We start from the raw sequence: 19,348 nt of genomic DNA on the forward strand, positions 1-19,348 counted from the left end.
CATGCTCATCAAACTACTGGTGTACCTTGCCTTATCTGTTACAGAGTGGCATGCTTTTCTTTGTTCTTATATTTAAGCAATTTCTAGCTTCACAGCCATTAACACTAGCATCTTTTGTAGCTGTTCTACTGTACTGCGTCTGGCTGGGATGTTAACTTTCCCTGCAGCAGCCCATACAGTGCTGTGCTCTGCACTTGTATCTAGAACAGCAGTGGTATCACACCAGTGTCGTGTCTGCTGCTGAGCAGTGCTGGCACAGCATCAGGACTTTGTCTAACCCTCCTAGGGGGTGGGCAAAAAAGTGAGAAAGGAACATCACCAGGGCAGCTAACCTAAACCAACCAAAGGGATATTCCATACCATATGATGTCACTCTCAGCAATAAAAGGTGGAAACAGGAAGAAGAGAGGAGGGGTGGGCTCTCGTTGAGAAAACATCTGTCCTCCCGAACTCTGGCTAGATGTGTTGAGGCCCTGCTTCAAGGACGTGGTCAAGCATTGCTCATTTGTGGGAATTAGAGAGTAACTCCTTTCCTTTGCACTTCCAAACAGCCTTTACTTGCTTTTTTTTTTTTTTTTTCCCTTTCCCCCTCCCTTTTCACCTTTCCCTTTTTTCTCCTTTAGTTAAATTGTTTAATTAATAATAATAATCTTTCCTTAATAATTATTTTTTCCCTTTAATTAAATTATCCTTATCTCAACCCATGAGTTGTTCTTTCCTTTGCTTCTTCCCCTCCTCTTCTAAGGAGGGGGAGTGAGAGAGCAGTTGTGGTGTTCAGCTGCTTAGCATGGTAAAACCAGCACATCTACAATCTAGAGGAACTACTTGGCTGTTTTTAAAAAAAATGCATCAAGTCAAGCTACTTGACTTGATAGAAACCTAGGTTTTCTATCCTAGGTTTTCTATCCTAGAAACCTAGGTTTCTATTTCTACAGAAAATGTTTAACCTACACAACCTGTTTAGTGAATGTTTATATACTGTCCAGGCAGTTTTCCATAGTGGCATGTGGCACATACAGGACATTTGGGAGAATATTATAATATATTCCTTGATTTTTTATTATTTTTATTTTATTTTATGTTATTTTATTTTATTTTAATTTCTTTTGTTTCTTATGAAATACATTGTAACATACAGGCAAGATAAGGTAAATTAACATTTACTATCCTAATATAGCAGCCTAATTCACAGAGTATTGTTAATTTATATGAACATTTGAAGCATAAACTGGTCCTTTTTTTAAGGAGGTTCCTTTCTAAATAATACAGATTGTGTAGCCTAAATAAACGCCAGACCTAACATTCTCCAGATGGTGAGAGATATATAGACACAAGAAGATATGGAAAATATTTTCCAGTTCTTTACATTTCAACATGTACATGTTTTCTACTTCAGACTGAATTATTTAGGCACATGGCAATAGAAAGCTGTACTTGATTAGATCATTATCATCTCTCTGGTTACCAGAGAGAAGCACAGTGCTACAAAAGCAACTGTCATTTATTTATCTGTTAATATCTTTGTTTTCTGATATAATTCTCTCTTATTCTGTTCTGATATGTCCTGTACTTCAACTATTCAGTTTGGTCATCCTCCAGAAATTAAAGAACTTATTTGTATTCTTTTCTTCTAATCATTTACTGTTAAAGGGTCTCAAAAAAAAAAAAAAAAAAAAAAAAAAAAAAAAAAGACTATGCTTTTAAATAGTAAGTAGTGCTTATAGTTACAGAAGTTTTGCAGTTTTGATCACAGAAATTACTTGTAGGTGTAAGTAATACAGATACCAATCTTTGTATATAAACAGTTATAGCATAATCAGTCTATGCCCTTTCCTTGCCTCCCACAGATATTCTGCTTTTTCAAAACTGAGAATGTAAGCAAGAATGTAAAAGCATGGAGGAGACTTTATGTTGATCTGTCCCAGCTTTTACTAATTTGTAGTGTCTTCCACATGTAGTCCAGCCCTGTTATTCAAATGGGTTGTAACAGATTAATATATGTTATGTTTTGTTTTGGAATTGCGACTTTCCCCTTCTCCTTGAAAGATTTTTGCCCTTCATGATCAATATGGCTCTTTGCTTTCTTAAATGTTTCCTTTCATAGCATGTTTTGACTCATTATCCTCTGTCCAGTGCATGTATTCCTCTGCTGCTAATCTACACGCAGTATGAGCACAGTAAGAGTTGTGATATAGGAAGAGTTATGAGGTGAGTTGGCCTCACCTCAAGCACTGTGTGAAGTTTTGGCACTACCATATAAATATAAAACTATTAGAGAGTGTCCAAAGGAAGACAATAAAGATGGTGTAGGGTTTAGAGGGCAAGACATACGAGAAGCAGTTGGTTTGTTCAGCCCAGAGCAGAGCAGGCTGAGGGGAGGCCTCATGGCAGCCTGCAGCTCAAGGGGAGTGGAGGGGCAGGCACTGAGCCTGGGGACAGGGACAGGACCTAAGGGAATGGCATGGAGCTGGGACAGGGAAGGGTCAGGAAAGGGTGTTAGGAAAAGGTTCTGCACCCAGAGGGTGATTGGGCACTGGGACAGGCTCCCCAGGGAAGTTGTCAAGGCACTGAGCCTGCCAGAGTTCAAGAAGCATTCAGACAATGCTCTCAGACGCATGGTCTGATTTTGATGTGGTCCTGTCTGGAGACAGGACTCAATGATTCTTGTAGGTCCATTCCAACTCATGGTATTCTATGATTCTGCGAGTCCATGATTTTCTGATAATAAATGACATATAGCTTAATTATGCTAATTACCAGATCTATTTCTCTTTGTTGTATGCCAGCCATACTTACCATTTTTTGAACATGATTAATTCTGTTAGAAACCTTGCAACTAGTTTTTATAAGGCTATGCCAAATTTTTGGTGTGTGTGTATTACTGAGATCATTCATGTCACAGGCTAAATGGTGATATTCTAATGCATGGATGTGAGAGCTGCAATGAATGTTTGGCAATAGAGAAAATAATAAAAATTATCAGGACCAGCCAGTTCTATTTTGAGTCATAGTTGTAATAGTGGTATAGAGTTGGAAACAGTGCCCTTTCCAGTTCAGGATAATTTTATATGAATTAAAAGTATTCTAATTTGGTTGAGCATACAGTCTATTCATCAACTCTCCTTTCCTTTTGAGTAAATATTTGTAGGATATTGTCCAGTATCAAGTATTTTATCATGAATTTCTGTTTTCATATTAGTTCCATGTTAAAAGTAGTGTTATTCCAAAGAGCAATTAAAATTATCGATTATTGAAACAGTAATCTTCTCTGTGATCTACTAGATTGCAGCAGAAATGGCCAGCTGTGATTAGAACAGAAACAAATGGAAAAATTGCCATTAAGATGTAAGCAGGAGGGTTTTTTTTTTTTTTTTTGAAAGTCATAATGAGAAAACCTGCAATGAAATATAATAGTATATAATATAATAGTATTACTACAAATATTTATTTTAAAAGAAGTTTGCGTATATGGATAATTATGATGGCATTACTGTGGTATAAAATATATTAATACAGTAACTCTGAATTATATTTCAGAATTCTTTGAAGGTGTGCATACTAGAAGAAAAGACATTAAAAAGTTGTAAATATATTTCAATTGAGAGCTACTTTTAAAAGTGTTAACATACTCTAGTGATAAATGTTGAAACCTTCAAAAGTAGTTGGGTATCCACCTTTAACAGATGAGGTTTGTCTTCTTGACCAACATTCTGTGTGAGGTAAAAATCTAAAAATCTGAGGATTCATGATTACTATTCTCATTTTAAGGTCACATGAAGGTTAGCTGCCAGAAATTTCAGTTTTGCACAAATCTGGAGGTAGAAAATGCCTTGGAACCAGTGAAATATAACTATTGTTTGAAACAATGACTAGGCACAGTTAGATAGTCTCCAGATAACTTACAATGATTTTGTAAATTACATTGTGAAATCATGAATACTCAACACAGTGTGAGAGACGAAAATGGAGCACTGGGGAACATTTACTGGATGGGCTGCTTTGCTGAGCAGATGGACTGCTATACTCAGCATAAATATTATTTTTTTCAGGTTTGTGTATTTTCATATTTTTGTGCACATAATTGCAAGGTTTGAACCTAGATTTGACAAATGTATTGATAGCTGTTGCTACTTCCAAACTTGAAAATCAAGGTAGTTTTCTGGCCAAATTTTGTTGGGAAAGATTTTGAATAATGTACAAACTATAAGGTTAATTTCAAGCTTTTTCTTCTTCTAGTACTGGTGTATGAGATCCATGTATACACAGGGGCTAAACTTGGTGCTGAAGCAGATTTTAATGTTTATATCAATCTTATTGGGACAAGAGGAGATGCTGGCAAAAGGAAGCTTCACAGATCTAAGAACAATAATGTAAAGTTTCAACATGGACAGGTGAAGTAAAAGCAATGCTGCTTCTGATCAATAAGAGTAAATCATGACTTGTAAAACATTTCTTCAACAAATGTAAATATCTTCTTATATACAATTTTTATTTGAACAGTTTGCTGCTTTCTCACATATTTTCTTTATGCAAAATTACATACATAATTTTATCAGATGAAAAATTTTTACATGCTGATTTTGCATCAGTCATTTACTGACAGCACTAGATAGTAGAATTTGCATAGTGTTGATTATTTATATGAGACATATAGATAAAATAGTAACAATAGCGTTTGTGTTCTCTTGAATAGACCACCGTGAATTTTAGAATCAAGATCTAAATCCTTATTCCCAAGTTTTCTAGTCTTGGCACTAGAAAATGTATTGTAGAAAAGACCAAAAAATTCTTTGCAACTAATTATTGTGTCATGCCAAAAGAATCAAATGCTATCTCTGTGAAGTAATTTAAAGGTGTTATTCACCTCAGAAAGCTTTAAAAGATCCTCATTGTCTGGCCAGGACCAATATGAGACACCCATGTTCATTTTGCAAAAGGAAAAAAAAATGTAGCTATTCTATCCTGTTACAGTTAAAATGATAGCTAAAGTTAAGACCTTAATTATTTTCCTTGTATGTTTCCACAGATGGACATTTTTTTCATAAAGGCTGTCTCACTGGGAGACTTGGAGAAAGTTCTGATTAGCCATGATGGAGCTGCTCCAGGTAGGATTTAAATTCCTAGAGACCAATCTGTTTTCAAGTCCTTTTAAACATCATGAACACTATTTATATTGCATCCTTCATTCAAAATGGGACAGAAGGTCTTACAGTGATAAAAAGTCTTCCTGCAGAGTAGTCACTGTGATGGGATGGTGAAAAACAGTGGTAATGGTCAGCAAAGAGGACACGATTTTAATACCAGATAATCCTGTTTCAAGTTTATTTATAACAGAGCACTATTTATTTGCATATAGAAAATTGGTGAGAATGCTGTTCACGCAGGTAAAATAGTCTTTCATTAGACAAAGAGCGAAGATCAAATGGAATGGAAATAAAAGATATTCAACAGCTGCTTTAATACCAAGGAAATTTTGAATAGCTCTAGCATTTTGTCCTTGCTTCTTTGGGCAATGGGAGAAGATGTGGTGGTTAATTTAATCTGTGCAAGTCAATGTGGACCTAATCCAGTACATGGCATTGCATTTAGTTTGTAGAGTTTTCAGAAAAAAGAAGAGAGAATTTTGCAATGAGATGAATTTTTGATTGAGTTGTGCATCTCTGGAACAAAGTAGCTGAAGAGAAAGATGGAATTTAAAAGCATTGAAGATGTAAATATTGCAAATATGTTTGCAGGTTAGTGGCTGTGAAGAGTCTAAGCGAAGAGAAGGGTTTATGAAGCAGTTCAAGACCACACTGATGCTAGATTAGAAATGCACCTCTGTTATGAAATGGCCTCAGGCAATGAGGCCAAACTAACCTTCCCAAACTAACCTGAAATAAGCCTGGCCTGAGGTGACTGAGAAGTGGATAAAGGAAGGGCTTAGAGCTAGGAAAAGATATTAATTCAGGAGAGAGGCCATCTATAGACCCAGTTATTTCATGTTGAGAAGGGAGACTAAGGGTTCCTTTAGAGGTGGTGCTGTCCTTTATTTGAATCATATCACTTGCCTGAGTGATAGGGAAGGAGATCTTTAGTCTTGATTTGAGAAGTGCCCTGGAAGGAGCATGGAAAAAATGCTTTTTTTGGGGGGGGTAGGAGAGAGAGAGAGCATTGTAAGGCTTAGGGTCAAGGTCATAGTCATCTTTTGCAGGTTTCTTTGTAGATGCATGGGTGGAAAATGCTCTTCAATGCTCCAAAGTACCTTTGGAGCCCAGTTTAGGCTTGAACAGTGTCAGAGTATTTAGGGTGTACCACAATGCAGTGTCCTTTTTGTAAACTCTGTTGGAAAGGTCACAGACTGCAGGGCATAGATCTTCTTCCACAGCCATCATGACTGAGCAAAGAAAGGAAATTTTGTCTTAGACATCAGGGTTTTGCTGTTGGCCAGGTGTATGTCACTAGATGATGTCTTATCTACTGAAAGATCCTTGTCCTCTATACAAACCTTCCAAATGTTGCTGTACCCTTTCTTCTTTTTGATCAGTTTTGAAGTATTCTGCCTGCTTGCTAGTGAGTCTTGGCCAGGCCAGTAGACTACCTCCAAGGAGGTAGCATCTGAGCTCTGTATGAAGTAAGGGAGGATGGAAGGAAGCTTGCAAAGTGTCCTAATGTGCTATGGACCTGAGTCTTGAAGGGGAATTGACATTCTGATCCATAGATTGCTTGGACAAGCCCTCCTGTTAGGACAGAGATTGCTGCCTTCTAGGGTGTTCCAGACTCAGATCGCAGCCAGGAGGGCAGAGCATGAGGATAAATAGGACAGTTGTCTGCTTCTGACCAAAATCTCTCTCATGCTGTTTTGCTACAACGTGCTGACAAGTAACAGTATGACTCAGGCAATACCTTGTGAGACACGACAAGTTGTGGGTGGTGCAGATGCAGTGAAAACAGAATATTTGAGAAGGGCTTTGCATACCAGTCACTAGGATGGGCATTGGGAGTGATTTAAGTGATCAGCATAAATATCATAGCGTCACAGACTCACTGAGGTTGGAAAAGACCTCTAAGATCATCTAGTCCAGCCGTTGACCTAAACTCCACCACTAAACCATGCTACTAAGTCCTAAATCTACAAGTTTCTTGAGGACCTTCAGGGATGGTGACTCAACCACATCCCTGGGCAGCCTATTCCAATGCTGCAACACCCTCTCAGTAAAGAAATTTCTCCTAATATCCAACCTGAACCTCCCTTGGTGCAGCTTGAGGCCATTTCCTTTTTTATTATCATTTGGAGCTTGGGGGAAAAGATCCATATGATAGTGGTTGCCACTGTTAGTGAAAGTATGAATTTGGTAGCCTGACAGAGATGAGGCTGACACAGGTACATGCTCTTAAGTCCAATAAGCACACCAGAAATACATTTGTACAACATATATATGTATGCACATGGCTGGCCACACAGGTCAACAGACAAAACTCAGCACTCATGCAAACATAATCAGGACCAATGGCTTCATCCTTTTGCCCTGTCCAGCTGAACAGAATGGCAGTCTGTCAATGGGAAATATATACATAATGGATATATATAATGTGTAATGTAATATATACATATAATATATGGCATGGTTCTGTCGGGCTGAATACCTCCAGTAGCTGGCCTTAGACACTCAGTCTGCCCAGCTCTGGGTAGTCATCCTCCTCAGCTGCAGGCATCTGCATGTGCCAGACCCCAAGGCTCACAGCTCCACTCCAGCTTCAGATACAGATCCTCAGCTATAACCTGATGGCCACTGTTACATCAAGGAAATTGAGCAAGTCAGCTAAAAGAAACCCAGCCAACACTAGAGGATTCTACACACATTCTGTGGATTCAAAAGTCAATGCAACAAAACATGGAAAGGAAGAGAAAGACTGAGAGAATAACTAGATTAATAATTGTCTTGTGCAGTTTTTCAGTGTTCACTAAATATGCTTTTTATCAGTGAAAATTATAAACACTTTACTTGCCAGCCCTACTTTTTTCTCCCTGTGTGTGACAAAGATAAAGCTCTGTTAAAAAAACAAACAAGCAAGCCAACAAAAACAAGACTGGAACAATGCCCTGTCTCTTTTAATTTATGGGAATTTCTATTTCTGTGGTGAAATCAAGTTCTTAAACATTTCTTCCTAGCAATGCAGTAAACCAGTAGCAGTCATACCTCAGTTGATCTCATGCTGGTGAATGGATTTGTTACTCGAATCAGAATATATATATATATATATATATATATTTCCCTATGCATATCACTAATGTTTATATTTTTATGGAATCCAAAAGTTTGTTAAAACTTTTGTAGCTTTACCTTAAAGTGGATTCTCTGACCTATCACAAAGTTTCAGGTAGAGGGTGATTAAGCTCAGTGGTAAAACTATAAAGTGCTTAGGTGCTTTGTGATTTAAATACTATATAAATTTAAATTTCTGCTGTTGCAAGACCAAAAGAAATTTTTTCATGCTATTTCCTTGGGCAAGAAAGCAAAAAGAGACTTCAATAAAGACTATGATATCTCATATTAATAAATAAATAAATAAATAAGTTGCTATAAATAAGGTTCTTTCCTCTCTTTATAGAGGACAGATAAACAAAAGCATGCCCTTGAAACATAGACTTTAAAAGCAGAAATTTGAAAAGCTTTTGAGGAGGCTCATCACATGCCCAGAAGAACACCTGTTGTTTGTTTTCAACAAATTTGTTTCTATCAGAATTGTTAATATAATGTTCATGTAGACTGACGTAGTATTTTGACTTTGCAGTTTATGCAAATTTATCTATACTGTAAAAGGTAAAGCATTTATTTTTCAGAAGCTAAGAACATATGCAAATGGAAACAGTAGATATCAATGGTCTGTTAATTAATACTGTTATATGCAATAACAGCTTCACTCACAGATCAAAAATTCCATCTTTCATACAGATCTTGTTTAACTGCATAAGCAGATTTGTCCTAACATCCTTGTGCCTGATCACAAGGAATCAAAAGATGTAGGCTGTGATGGCAATGGTGTTGGCAGTTCACAGATACATGCATATACTTGTCTCCAAGAAAAAAAAAAAATCCCCCTTCTTAACTTCTTAAGATTAAAACAGAAAAGCAGAGAAGAATTAACATTGTACCTCTTCCAAGAGACACAGAATGTTAAGCTTTCGTTGTATTATTTGATCTCATCTATTTAGTTGAGCTCTGTCCTAATGGGACCTGTTTTTGTGGTGAAAAAAATATCATCATATGATATATATATATATATCATATATATATATTTTTTATTTTGACAGAAGTATTATTTTAGATTATAAACTTTTTCATTTCAACACAGGCAATGGATGGTTCCTGGATAAGATTGTGATCAAATACAAGGAAGTTCAGGAAGTTCAGGAAGTTGTATTTCCTTGTAACAGGTATGTCATTCATGGAGAAGCAGAATTAGTTTGTTACATTCTTGGAAACCTGGGAAAAATTTTGTAGAAAAAGTATGTGCACAAGGCCTAGATACATGAGCAATGCCCAAGAGTTTCTCAAAGGACAAGGGTTGCAGAATTTTGCTTCTGAAGCCAACGTTTGCTGTAACAGTAGCAAAAGGAGCCTAATGTGAAGAAGCCCAAAACTGGAGGAAGGGTGCATTGATATTTCCTTTATCTTGATTATACAGAGACCACATGAAAATAAATAAGCTTTCAGTTCTCTATCTTCTAAACAGTATTATGTGTAAGAATGTAGACATACTGATTTTGGTCAATACCTCTTTCTCAGTCACTGAAAACATTATATACATACCAGAAATCTTTGCAAAGCCCTTGGCTTTCCTACTAGATAAGGGCTAAAATATATCCTTTCATTTAGTAAACCTCTATTTCTCTGTCTTAGTAGGTCTAGAATGTTGCTTCTATGGACAAAATTGGCAAATGCCTGACTCTCTCAGTTCTAACAATTACTAAACAGCATGTTCTTCCAAATATTTTATTACTGGAGGCAACTGCAACCTGAAATTTTAGCTGTCAGTAGGTTGAATCACATGACTACAACATAAAAATAAAACAACAAAAAGCTAAATATACCAATAGGCAAAAGCAGGGATTTGTGTGTGTTACCTCTGTGTATTTAAAACAATAGAAATCATATGAAGAAGTATAATTTAGATTCAGCTACTTATAATCTGTTTTATGTGGTTTACAGAAACCGGGAGATTAGGCTACGTGGCTGAAATGGTTTCCATGTTATTTTGAGAACTGTGCCTTAAAGTTGTGAAAATCTGTAGAAGTTCAAACAGCTCTTCTTTAGGAATCTTTCCTGTTTACAAATTAAAACATAAAACAAGTTTTCAGTTTGCAAGATTCATAGCTTATTAGCTGAGAAACATATACTCCTCTTGAGTGTTATTCTGATGATCATGTTCTTGTTTTAGTTTTTCTTTTTGGTGTGCATTGAAGTCTAGACTTCATGCGTTACAGATTTATCAAATAGTTTTGTTATATGCAAGAAATGGATCCCTAAGTTTAAACAAAGGCTACATCAACATGAAGCCAATAGAATAGAAGCTGCTAATAAACACTTTAAAAAAAAAAAAAAAAAAAGTGAGATTGTTAATACCTGTAAAATGTTATTGTATCAATAAGGGGGGTTAACTGCAGGAGTACAGGTGTGTTTTTATAGAGAAATAAAGGAAATCTACAGGAAAGATCCTTAAATTCATCCACATAACAGAAAAGGAAAGTAAAAAGAAAAAAAAAAAACATTTAATTATTGCATATCTGTATAATTTCTATAAAACTCCAGATCTGTAGGTTTTATCTATCCTTTTAAGTATGATGAATCTAACTGACCACTGCAGATTATATAAACCCCTCAAAATATACAACTGAATATCTGATCCCGTAAATGCTTAGTACTTCATATAGTATATTTAATTTGAAGTACTATAGCACTTCATAGAACTGACATGAAAATTCCCATTGTTTGCTGGGAGGAGAGTGAGCCAAATGTTCCCAATATGAATAATGCCAACTCTGATGAAGGCATACAAGGACATTGGGTCTAGAAGGTAGTTTAAAGACCTAATTTGATAATTAAAAAAAAAAAAAAAAAGAGAGAAAGCAAGATTACTTGTTGATTATTATCAATACTGATAATTGTTATTAATCTTATTATTTTATTTATGCAATGAAAGATGGTTAGATGAATATCAAGATGATGGGAAAACTCAGAGAGAGCTAACTGCCAAAAGTAAGTATTTTGTTACAGACTTCTTTTTTTGTGAAAACAATACAGTGTTATTTACTGCCTAATTATTACTGAAGATCATTTCTGAATATGACCATAACTTAAGAAAAAAAAAGTGATAAAGAAGCTTGCTCACATCATTTTTTTTTCTGCTAATATTTTAGAAGATGGCAATTCAAAGAAGTCATTCCTTAAAGGTAAGAATTGTTTTCTACACAGTTGTCTTTGCTGTTTAAATTTAACCTCCAAATCAGTAGTAAGTGGCAAATATGTGAGCAAGTGACCTCATCATATAAGTAAACTATCAACTGTGAGAGAAAATGAATACAAATTGGCTAACGACAATCTACAGAAGTGATAAACTCTTTACAAGTATTTGAGAATCCGTTCCTAAACCATTTCTGGTTTTCTTTCTACTATTCTGTCCTGAAATCTGCCAGGAATTCTTCTGAGAAAAGATTCAAGTGTTGCTTTGTTTATCTCAATGTCACTGTCATTTAATACATGGGGACAGATACCCTGGCAAACATGAGCATATTGAAAGATGTGTTGTGAAGTGGCAGCGAAAGCATTTTCAGTTCAAAGTCCACCAGGGCATTCCCAAAGTAACCAGAAATAATGCAAGATTAAGCTCCAAATGTGTTAGTGAAACTGGAAGTAGTATACTCATTTTGTTGATTAAATCTGCTTGGATCAGTTAAAAAATTTTAATAAAAAAAATACCCACCCAGTTGTCTATTTATATGCCTACAAAGACAGTCTGTCATCATAGACTAGCATCATAATACATTAGGACCTCCCAAGTGTTCAGAATGAGAGATACCATCTCTGTGTTTCTCCGTAACCAGAAAAGAGAAACAGACTGCTACAAATTTCTTTATGAATATTTTACTGTAAATGCATATTCTGTGTAACTGTATCTGAGAACAGTATGGGAGAAAGTAGAGTAAATAAAGTAATGTTTACATATAGCTCTGAAAACAGTGACTTGCCTTCTGTAGCATGGGTGCTGATCTCGATATAATTGCAGTTTCAGTGAAAATATAATCATTTGCATTCAATCAAGCAGTTTAGCCAACAGTTTTATTGTTCCATGGCAAGATAACTTGTACAAGAGGAGACTGATTAACTCAGGTAAATAAAGACTTTCCCACAGAGAGATTTGATTTTCACGAGTAACTTGGAATTGTACTCTACATTCTGCTCAGCACACATTTCTGAAATGCAGACATAATATCTATTTCACCTTATGTTCAGAAAATAGGCTGCATTTTAGTACTAATCTAAGTTGTTATGTTTTTGTTGTTTTGTTTTTGTTTTTTGTTTTTTTGTTTTTTTTCAGTACAGCTTCATTTTTTATTATGTTACTATAGGCAGATGCAAAGGCTGCTGAGAGTTTGTGCATGTCAAAAACATTAAAGCACAATACATTGATTATGAGGTGAAAGGAGCATCTTATGCTTTATCAGTTTGTGAAACATCACACTGTCAAGATGTTCAGGAAGACCCAGGGGATGTGTCATCATTAGGATGAGATGAGAGGTTCTGAATTATGAAGATATAAAGAAGAAGAGCGTTTTTTAGGAAGTCCTCTGCCAATTATCTATGCAATACCTTAGCTTGAGCTTCTCTTTAGTCATATTTTTCTTTATCCAAGAGTTCATTCCAGTGAGGAAATGAAATAGATGAGAGACTGCTTTTTATACTTTTCATAAAAGAAATGATGAGCAGGGCTGATTTCAGGATTGTTCATTTTTAAATTGTGTTGTCTTAATGGTAATATTAGAGGTATTACAAGTGAAAAAGTATGATTTAGTATGATTTAGTATGATAAGCACAGGAGGTTTGAAAAGTTGTCTTATATTCAGTTCTGTGTCAATCCGTTGTGATATAGTACTACTATTAGTACCACTAGTACTGATAAAATTCCAGAGGTGAAGAGTCTTGGAATAGAAAGTAATTGCTTTAAATTCTCTGAGCATCTGCAGCACTGAAAACTTTACATGTTAGAGAAGATAGCAGTGATAAGCAGGTCCACTCACAGCGGATGTGCAGACTTTCCATATAACACACATTTCCTGAATGCAGCAGTTTTGATGTTAGGGAGACAATATTTTATGCATTCATGTGGTCATATACTATGTGAGCTGCACTCTGCAAGTGGGCTTCAGGAAAAGTCTTAGAAATCTGGTGTTTGGTGATTTCCAGAATAAAGCGTGCTCAGGTCAGGTCTAAACCAAAGGTTTCAAAACAAAACATGTAGTAAGTCACTCTGAAGGTCAGAAATCTCATTCTCTTTGGAGAACACTAACAAGCTAATAACCACCAAGCCAAATCAGAGAGTTTGAAAGTTGTCATCATTAAGCGAGTTACTTGAGTACTCCCAGTTCTTTTTCAGATAGGCCTCTGTTATGCTAGCTTTGATGAAGCATAAATTCCAGATCCCTGTGAATGCTGCTGGTGGCTATGGATTCTGCCTAGATGCAGAAGGCCCATATCAATTTTTTCAGCAACATTTGTACATCTGTAGATTATGGAGAAGTTTTGGCAAATCAAGCACAGGAACAGATCTATCCATCTGTTGATTTCTCCATGTATGTTTGATGCAAGAGAAACAAAGACAAAGGAGATTGTATTGGTAGAGAATATGGATAGCTGCTCTCAAGTCACTAATGATGAAGTCATTCTGAGGGAGAATGGAACTTTACACCAGTCTCTAAAAGTCTCCTACATTGCTACTTCCTTGTTCTGTTTTCTCTTTTCATTTTCTGCTTTAAAATAGGAGGACTGTAATTGGAGTACCTAGTAAAAGATTTTCTCTCAAAGCAAAACCACGAACATGTTCCAATGTTGTCCAATCTGCAGTCAGTTAAAATTAGTTGGGTTCCTATAGTGTAGTTTGTAGGGTGCTCTGTGGCATTGTGGGCTTTTGTGGGTAGCACATAAAATACAGTTCAACTTCAGTGAATGCTGTTCACTTAATAGATATTTCTAGGTTGGATCTTGTGTTGGGAAAGGTTTTTGATATTAAGACATTTAGAAAATTCATAAGAAAAGAGAAAATATGAAGTAAATTCTCCTTTGATTTCCTTTGTTTTCAAATCACTCACTATCTGGCAAGCTTTTGCTAATGAAGTAAGGATAATCACAGAATTACTGAATTTCAAATAGCATGGTCCTGCTTCACCAGAATAAAAAAAAAAAAGGAATAATATGTTCTAAAAACAGTGACGCTAATCCTCTAACAACACATAACTTGTTAGTATTTTGAAAGAAGAAAAAAAAAATCCTTTTTCCGTTTTCTTAATTATATAACAAAATGTTGACTTTATGTTTTACCATGCCAAATTTGCTATGCACAGAAGTTACTGAAGGTTTGATTTTCACAATTTTGCTGCAAGCATTTTTCAGACTCCAAACTAGTGGTTAAAAGAATTTCTGGAAAGATATTGTTATGATTGATCTCATTTAATTCCTTAAAGTCGACAAATGCTTATAATATTTTTCTGGATATATCCCTGTAATGTGAAATAAGTTCTTTGCTTATATTGTTTAAGCAAAGAGAAAATATGGAGTTTTCTTTCTGTTTCTGAATCCTGTTTCTTCTCCAGCATTCATTTTAGCAGTATTATACTGATGTCTCAAAGAAAATGGCTATACTATTGCACATTAGCTAAAAGTAAAATAACACAGTAAAGCACCAGTCATTCCAAACAGAAGCTAATGTAGTTCAGTAGTATCAGGGAAAAAGGATTTTTTTTTATGTGACCATGCATATGAAGTACAGAAGGTGACCTACCTACTCAGAACCAGCTATCTGATTTTCAGAAGTTACCGAAGAGTTTGGAATTTTCTGAAATTCCAAATATAGAAAAATGATATAGAAGTCACTGAACCCAGTAAGTATTAGTAATCAGTCTCCTGTCTGGTGACTGCTATCCTTATGAAGTAGCTATCTAAGATAATATAATATTAGACAAAACATTTTTTTCTTCTTCTGGCATGAGCAGGTTAAATGAATTTGCTGAACGGAAAGAAAATACTGTGAGTCTGGGTTAGCTCTGTTACCAAGCAGTAGAAGCATTCAAAGCAAATGTAGGAGAACAAGCAGTCACAGATGCTAAGAGGCTTTAAATCTGTTAACCACTGATTTATTTCCTGGAAAACTCCCAGCTGGTGTCTTAGCCTTTCTTCTGAAATGATAATTAAAAACACAATCCTAGACATTAATTAAAATAAATCACCTTGCCCGAAATACCTTCTTTAAACATGCTGCCTCTTGGAGTAGAAGATAGGCAGATATGTGTCCTTGCTTTCTCTTAACTTGGTGCTTGCTCTCTCCTGAAGCAGGAAAGAAAGCAGAAAAAAGAAAGCTCACCTGGGAAACACTGTAATGCAAAATTATCTTAATTTCCTTTCTGCTCTTTCCAGGGTCAGTCTTCAAAATGGGGCATGGTTGGAATGAATATGAAGTTCAGGGCTATGTCAGGAGTCTTTGTGAAAATTTGAATCTGCTCATAAACCCTCAGAGTGCTCAGGAACAGCAGAAGCTCAAACGATGCTTGACTTCACCAAGTGTGACACCCTGAAGGGTACCACATGCCAACCTGGCACAAGGAGATAAAATTCAAAGCTGGCACAAATATCAAACAACAAACATTCCTCATTAGGCAAGGTCTGAATCTTCCATTATACTACATCTGACTCATGAAATGACCTCAAAAAAATAGTTCAGATGGAAGGATCCTTTCAGCTCCTGTGTTACTCAGCAGACTGACTGTGAGATGTGTATTCGCCTGCTGTTTTGTAGCTGAGCCCAGAAGAGTCAGGGAACAGTCAGATGTAATGAGAAAAAGCTTCTATAACAAGGGGGAAAATAGATTTAGCTAAAGAAGACAAAGCAAAAAATCAGGGGAAAAATCATATGTCAAGAAAACCAGAAAAGGTTTTCATTCAATCTCCACCTCCAAACAGGTAGAGGAAAACAAAAGGTGTGAAAAAAACAGTAGTATAAGAAAAAGAATCACATCTAATTTATTTCAGAACTAAACTATTCTACAGGTTATTTTGTCAGCCCATTGCATTGTGGGCTTACACAAAATCATGAAATAGTTCTCTTTTATGTTAATCTCATTAGCAAATTATCCTATTATCACAGTATTGGTCACGGTCTAAACATAGGTTTTTAATTTTCTTCCACTGTTAAGTTCCCTTTGCCATGCAGGATCAAGTATTGTTTCTACAAATAATTCTTTTGAATTCAAGGCAAGATTTATAATCAACCACTTAAGCAACTTTCTAATCTGTATTATCCATCTAAGACACAGCGTATTTTCACACACCTGGAATGGTTTTCTGCAGTTTCTGAGTTGCATTCTGGACTTTCAAATATTGCTATGAATACATGTCATCTACCAAAAAGAATGTCTGAAATCCATGAGCTGAGTTCAGTGAAAATACTTTGCAGTTCCCTAGATTTTGGATTCAGTCCTAATGAATGATCTGACACATGAGCAGACTGAACGTGACAAATTAGGTTAGAAAAATCGGAGAAATGAGGTTTAGTTTTCATTATTTAACTAGGTGTGTATTAGCCAGCAGTTTTTGCAAATGGATCATATACAAGTTTTCCAAAATATTGTTTTCTTTTTCATCACAGAATCACAGAATTTCTAGGTTGGAAGAGACCTCAAGATCATCGAGTCCAACCTCTGACCTAACACTAACAGTCCCCACTAAACCATATCCCTAAGCTCCACATCTAAACATCTTTTAAAGACTTCCAGGGATGGTGACTCCACCACTTGCCTGGGCAGCCTGTTCCAATGTCTAACAACCCTTTCAGTAAAGAAGTTCTTCCTAAGATCCAACCTAAAACTCCCCTGGCACAACTTAAGCCCATTCCCCCTCGTTCTGTCACCAGGCATGTGGGAGAACAGACCAACCATGTAACATAGAAACACCTTAAGTACCAAAATTTAATAAATGAATTACTGCAATTAAAACAAGTAATTTGTTATAAGGAATGCAAAAGCATAGCCAAATATTTTCTTTCTTTCTTTCTTTGTATTAATTACCGCTTGCACACATATTTGGATTGTTGTATTTTGTTTGTAAAATCTTATTTACATTATAATTATCTTCAAGAGAGTGAATGTCTATCTGTCTATTTTTGTAAAACAGGATGTAAGCTTCTAGTTATCTTTAAATTCTTTGTTGTAATAATAACAATGGCATTCATTAGTCTCTTGACTAATTTTCAGTCTCTTGATACGGAAAATGTGTTGTTTTTGTTTTGTTTAGCTCAACAGTGGAGAGTGCAGGTTAACACAGATGGAGATTCCCCAGAACCACTGGACTGTAAAAGGACCCTTGTGATTTATGGCTCAAAGGGCAAAAGTGATAAGATCCTGCTTTCTCCACAAAGATCAGGACATGTGTGTTTTCTACCCAGAGCAATGGATGAATTCATTGTAAGTCATAAATATACAGTACTACACAGAGCTCCTCGTGACATTCCTCTCCAGCCAAAATATATATGAAATTCTAGTTTTGTTGTTAAAATGACATATTTATTGCCAAAGACAGAATGATGTAACTTTAGATCTTAGGTCATCTTCTACTTGTGGTTCTGTTCTACTACAGCCAGCTGTAGTGTTCTCTTTGAATTTTCAGTATGTATCAGGGAAACAAATGGTCCGTTTCATGTAATTTATTGCATTCATCAGCTTGTCTTTTTTTTTTCTTTTTTTCCTGAGTTGCAGTTTTTACAAAAGCAATATAAAATTATTTGAGAATGCAGAAAATGAAGGATTGGACAGTATTCCTCTGGGACATGAGTGGCTTTTTCTTTCCTTCATTTCAGTCTTTCTAAGGCATTCTCCACTCTCCCCAAAAATGGTTCTGTCCCTGAGGCCAACAGGCAGCAGATTTTTCTGGATGATCATAAATCACAGGAGAATGCATTTCAAAGTTCAATGGAGGCAGTTGCACCGAAGTAACAGCATATACACGACCAGTATTAAAATCAACCCTAATACAGACGTGACACCTCATACACATCCTGCTTCTTCGAGAGTATTCATCTGAGGTGTCTTTTTAATGGTCAAATTCTGTCCTGGCTTGCTAGGTTACATCATTGCAAGCTACGTTCATTGGCCTGAAGTGCAGCTTCTAGATAGAAGAGAGAAATAGCTTGCAATTCAAGGCAGTTAAACCTCAGAAACGCTTTTCAATGGCTGCAATAAGCACTCTGAAAACAATGACAAAACTACATTTAGAAAACGTTGTCAAATATTCATCATAATGACCTGATCCAGGCTGATTTTTCAAAGTTTAAATAACAAGCTAAATCAATTTAGGAACTTTGCAGGGAGTAAATGAAAAGATAAATGGCATTTGTTAAAGACAAGAAAGCTGCTGCTTATCAGAAAACAGAGAGGAAACTCTGAGCAACAAAAGGCACTTCCTAATCCACTAGCATAAACTGAAGAGGTCAATAAAGGCCGAGTCTATCATTGCATAAAGCAGGCCTCTGCTACATGCAACCTGTTGGTAATTTCCCAAATGGCATGTACTCTGTTGATTGCTAGATTTCACAGACTGAGTACCATGTTGGAAGAAGCTAGTATTGTCGTGTATGTGTCCTGGTTGTCCCCACTACTCTACTATCCTAGGTTCCCTACTATCCTATGTACCATAATACTATATGCATCATACTGAGGTTCCACCCTAACAGCTTTCTAAATGCCTCTTCATACTTTGGATTGGCTTTGGGTTCATGTCTGTATCTTTCTGACAGCTATCTGTGCCCCTGGTTTTGTTGTTTTCTTTGAAAATGTTTTTCAAAAAAAAAAATCAAAACTATTTGAGTGTTGTTTACTGGGCATGAAATTTTGTCTCTTTGCTTCATTTCTTACAGTGTTTCCAGTTTTTGTAGCACTCTAAGGAAGTCAAACTAGTAGGCACTTAGGATCCTCAGATTCAGATATCATCATAAATATCCCCTTATCTTCTCTAGGTGGTTCAGCTAATAAATCCAGTTTCTTTTTACTCTCTCTTTCTTTGTTCTTACTAAGGCTTTCAGAAGCTTTGCTCATGTTCTCCCACTG

General features: G+C 36.0%; 1 protein-coding gene across 3 annotated transcripts in view; it reads left to right on the forward strand.

Moving 5' to 3' along the window:
- RP1 (RP1 axonemal microtubule associated) overlaps window positions 1-19,348 on the forward strand; it is a 188,800-nt gene that overhangs the window by 85,901 nt on the left and 83,551 nt on the right. For all 3 annotated transcript variants that reach the window (XM_068671868.1, XM_068671870.1, XM_068671869.1), the window contains 6 exons: window positions 4,237-4,391; window positions 5,027-5,105; window positions 9,337-9,418; window positions 11,185-11,240; window positions 11,402-11,434; window positions 17,541-17,710. In XM_068671868.1, the coding sequence (XP_068527969.1) occupies window positions 4,237-4,391; window positions 5,027-5,105; window positions 9,337-9,418; window positions 11,185-11,240; window positions 11,402-11,434; window positions 17,541-17,710 (575 nt within the window). The remainder of the gene's footprint in view (window positions 1-4,236; window positions 4,392-5,026; window positions 5,106-9,336; window positions 9,419-11,184; window positions 11,241-11,401; window positions 11,435-17,540; window positions 17,711-19,348) is intronic.

The sequence above is a fragment of the Anas acuta genome, chromosome 2, assembly GCF_963932015.1.
Source record: "Anas acuta chromosome 2, bAnaAcu1.1, whole genome shotgun sequence".
NCBI lineage: Eukaryota > Metazoa > Chordata > Aves > Anseriformes > Anatidae > Anas > Anas acuta.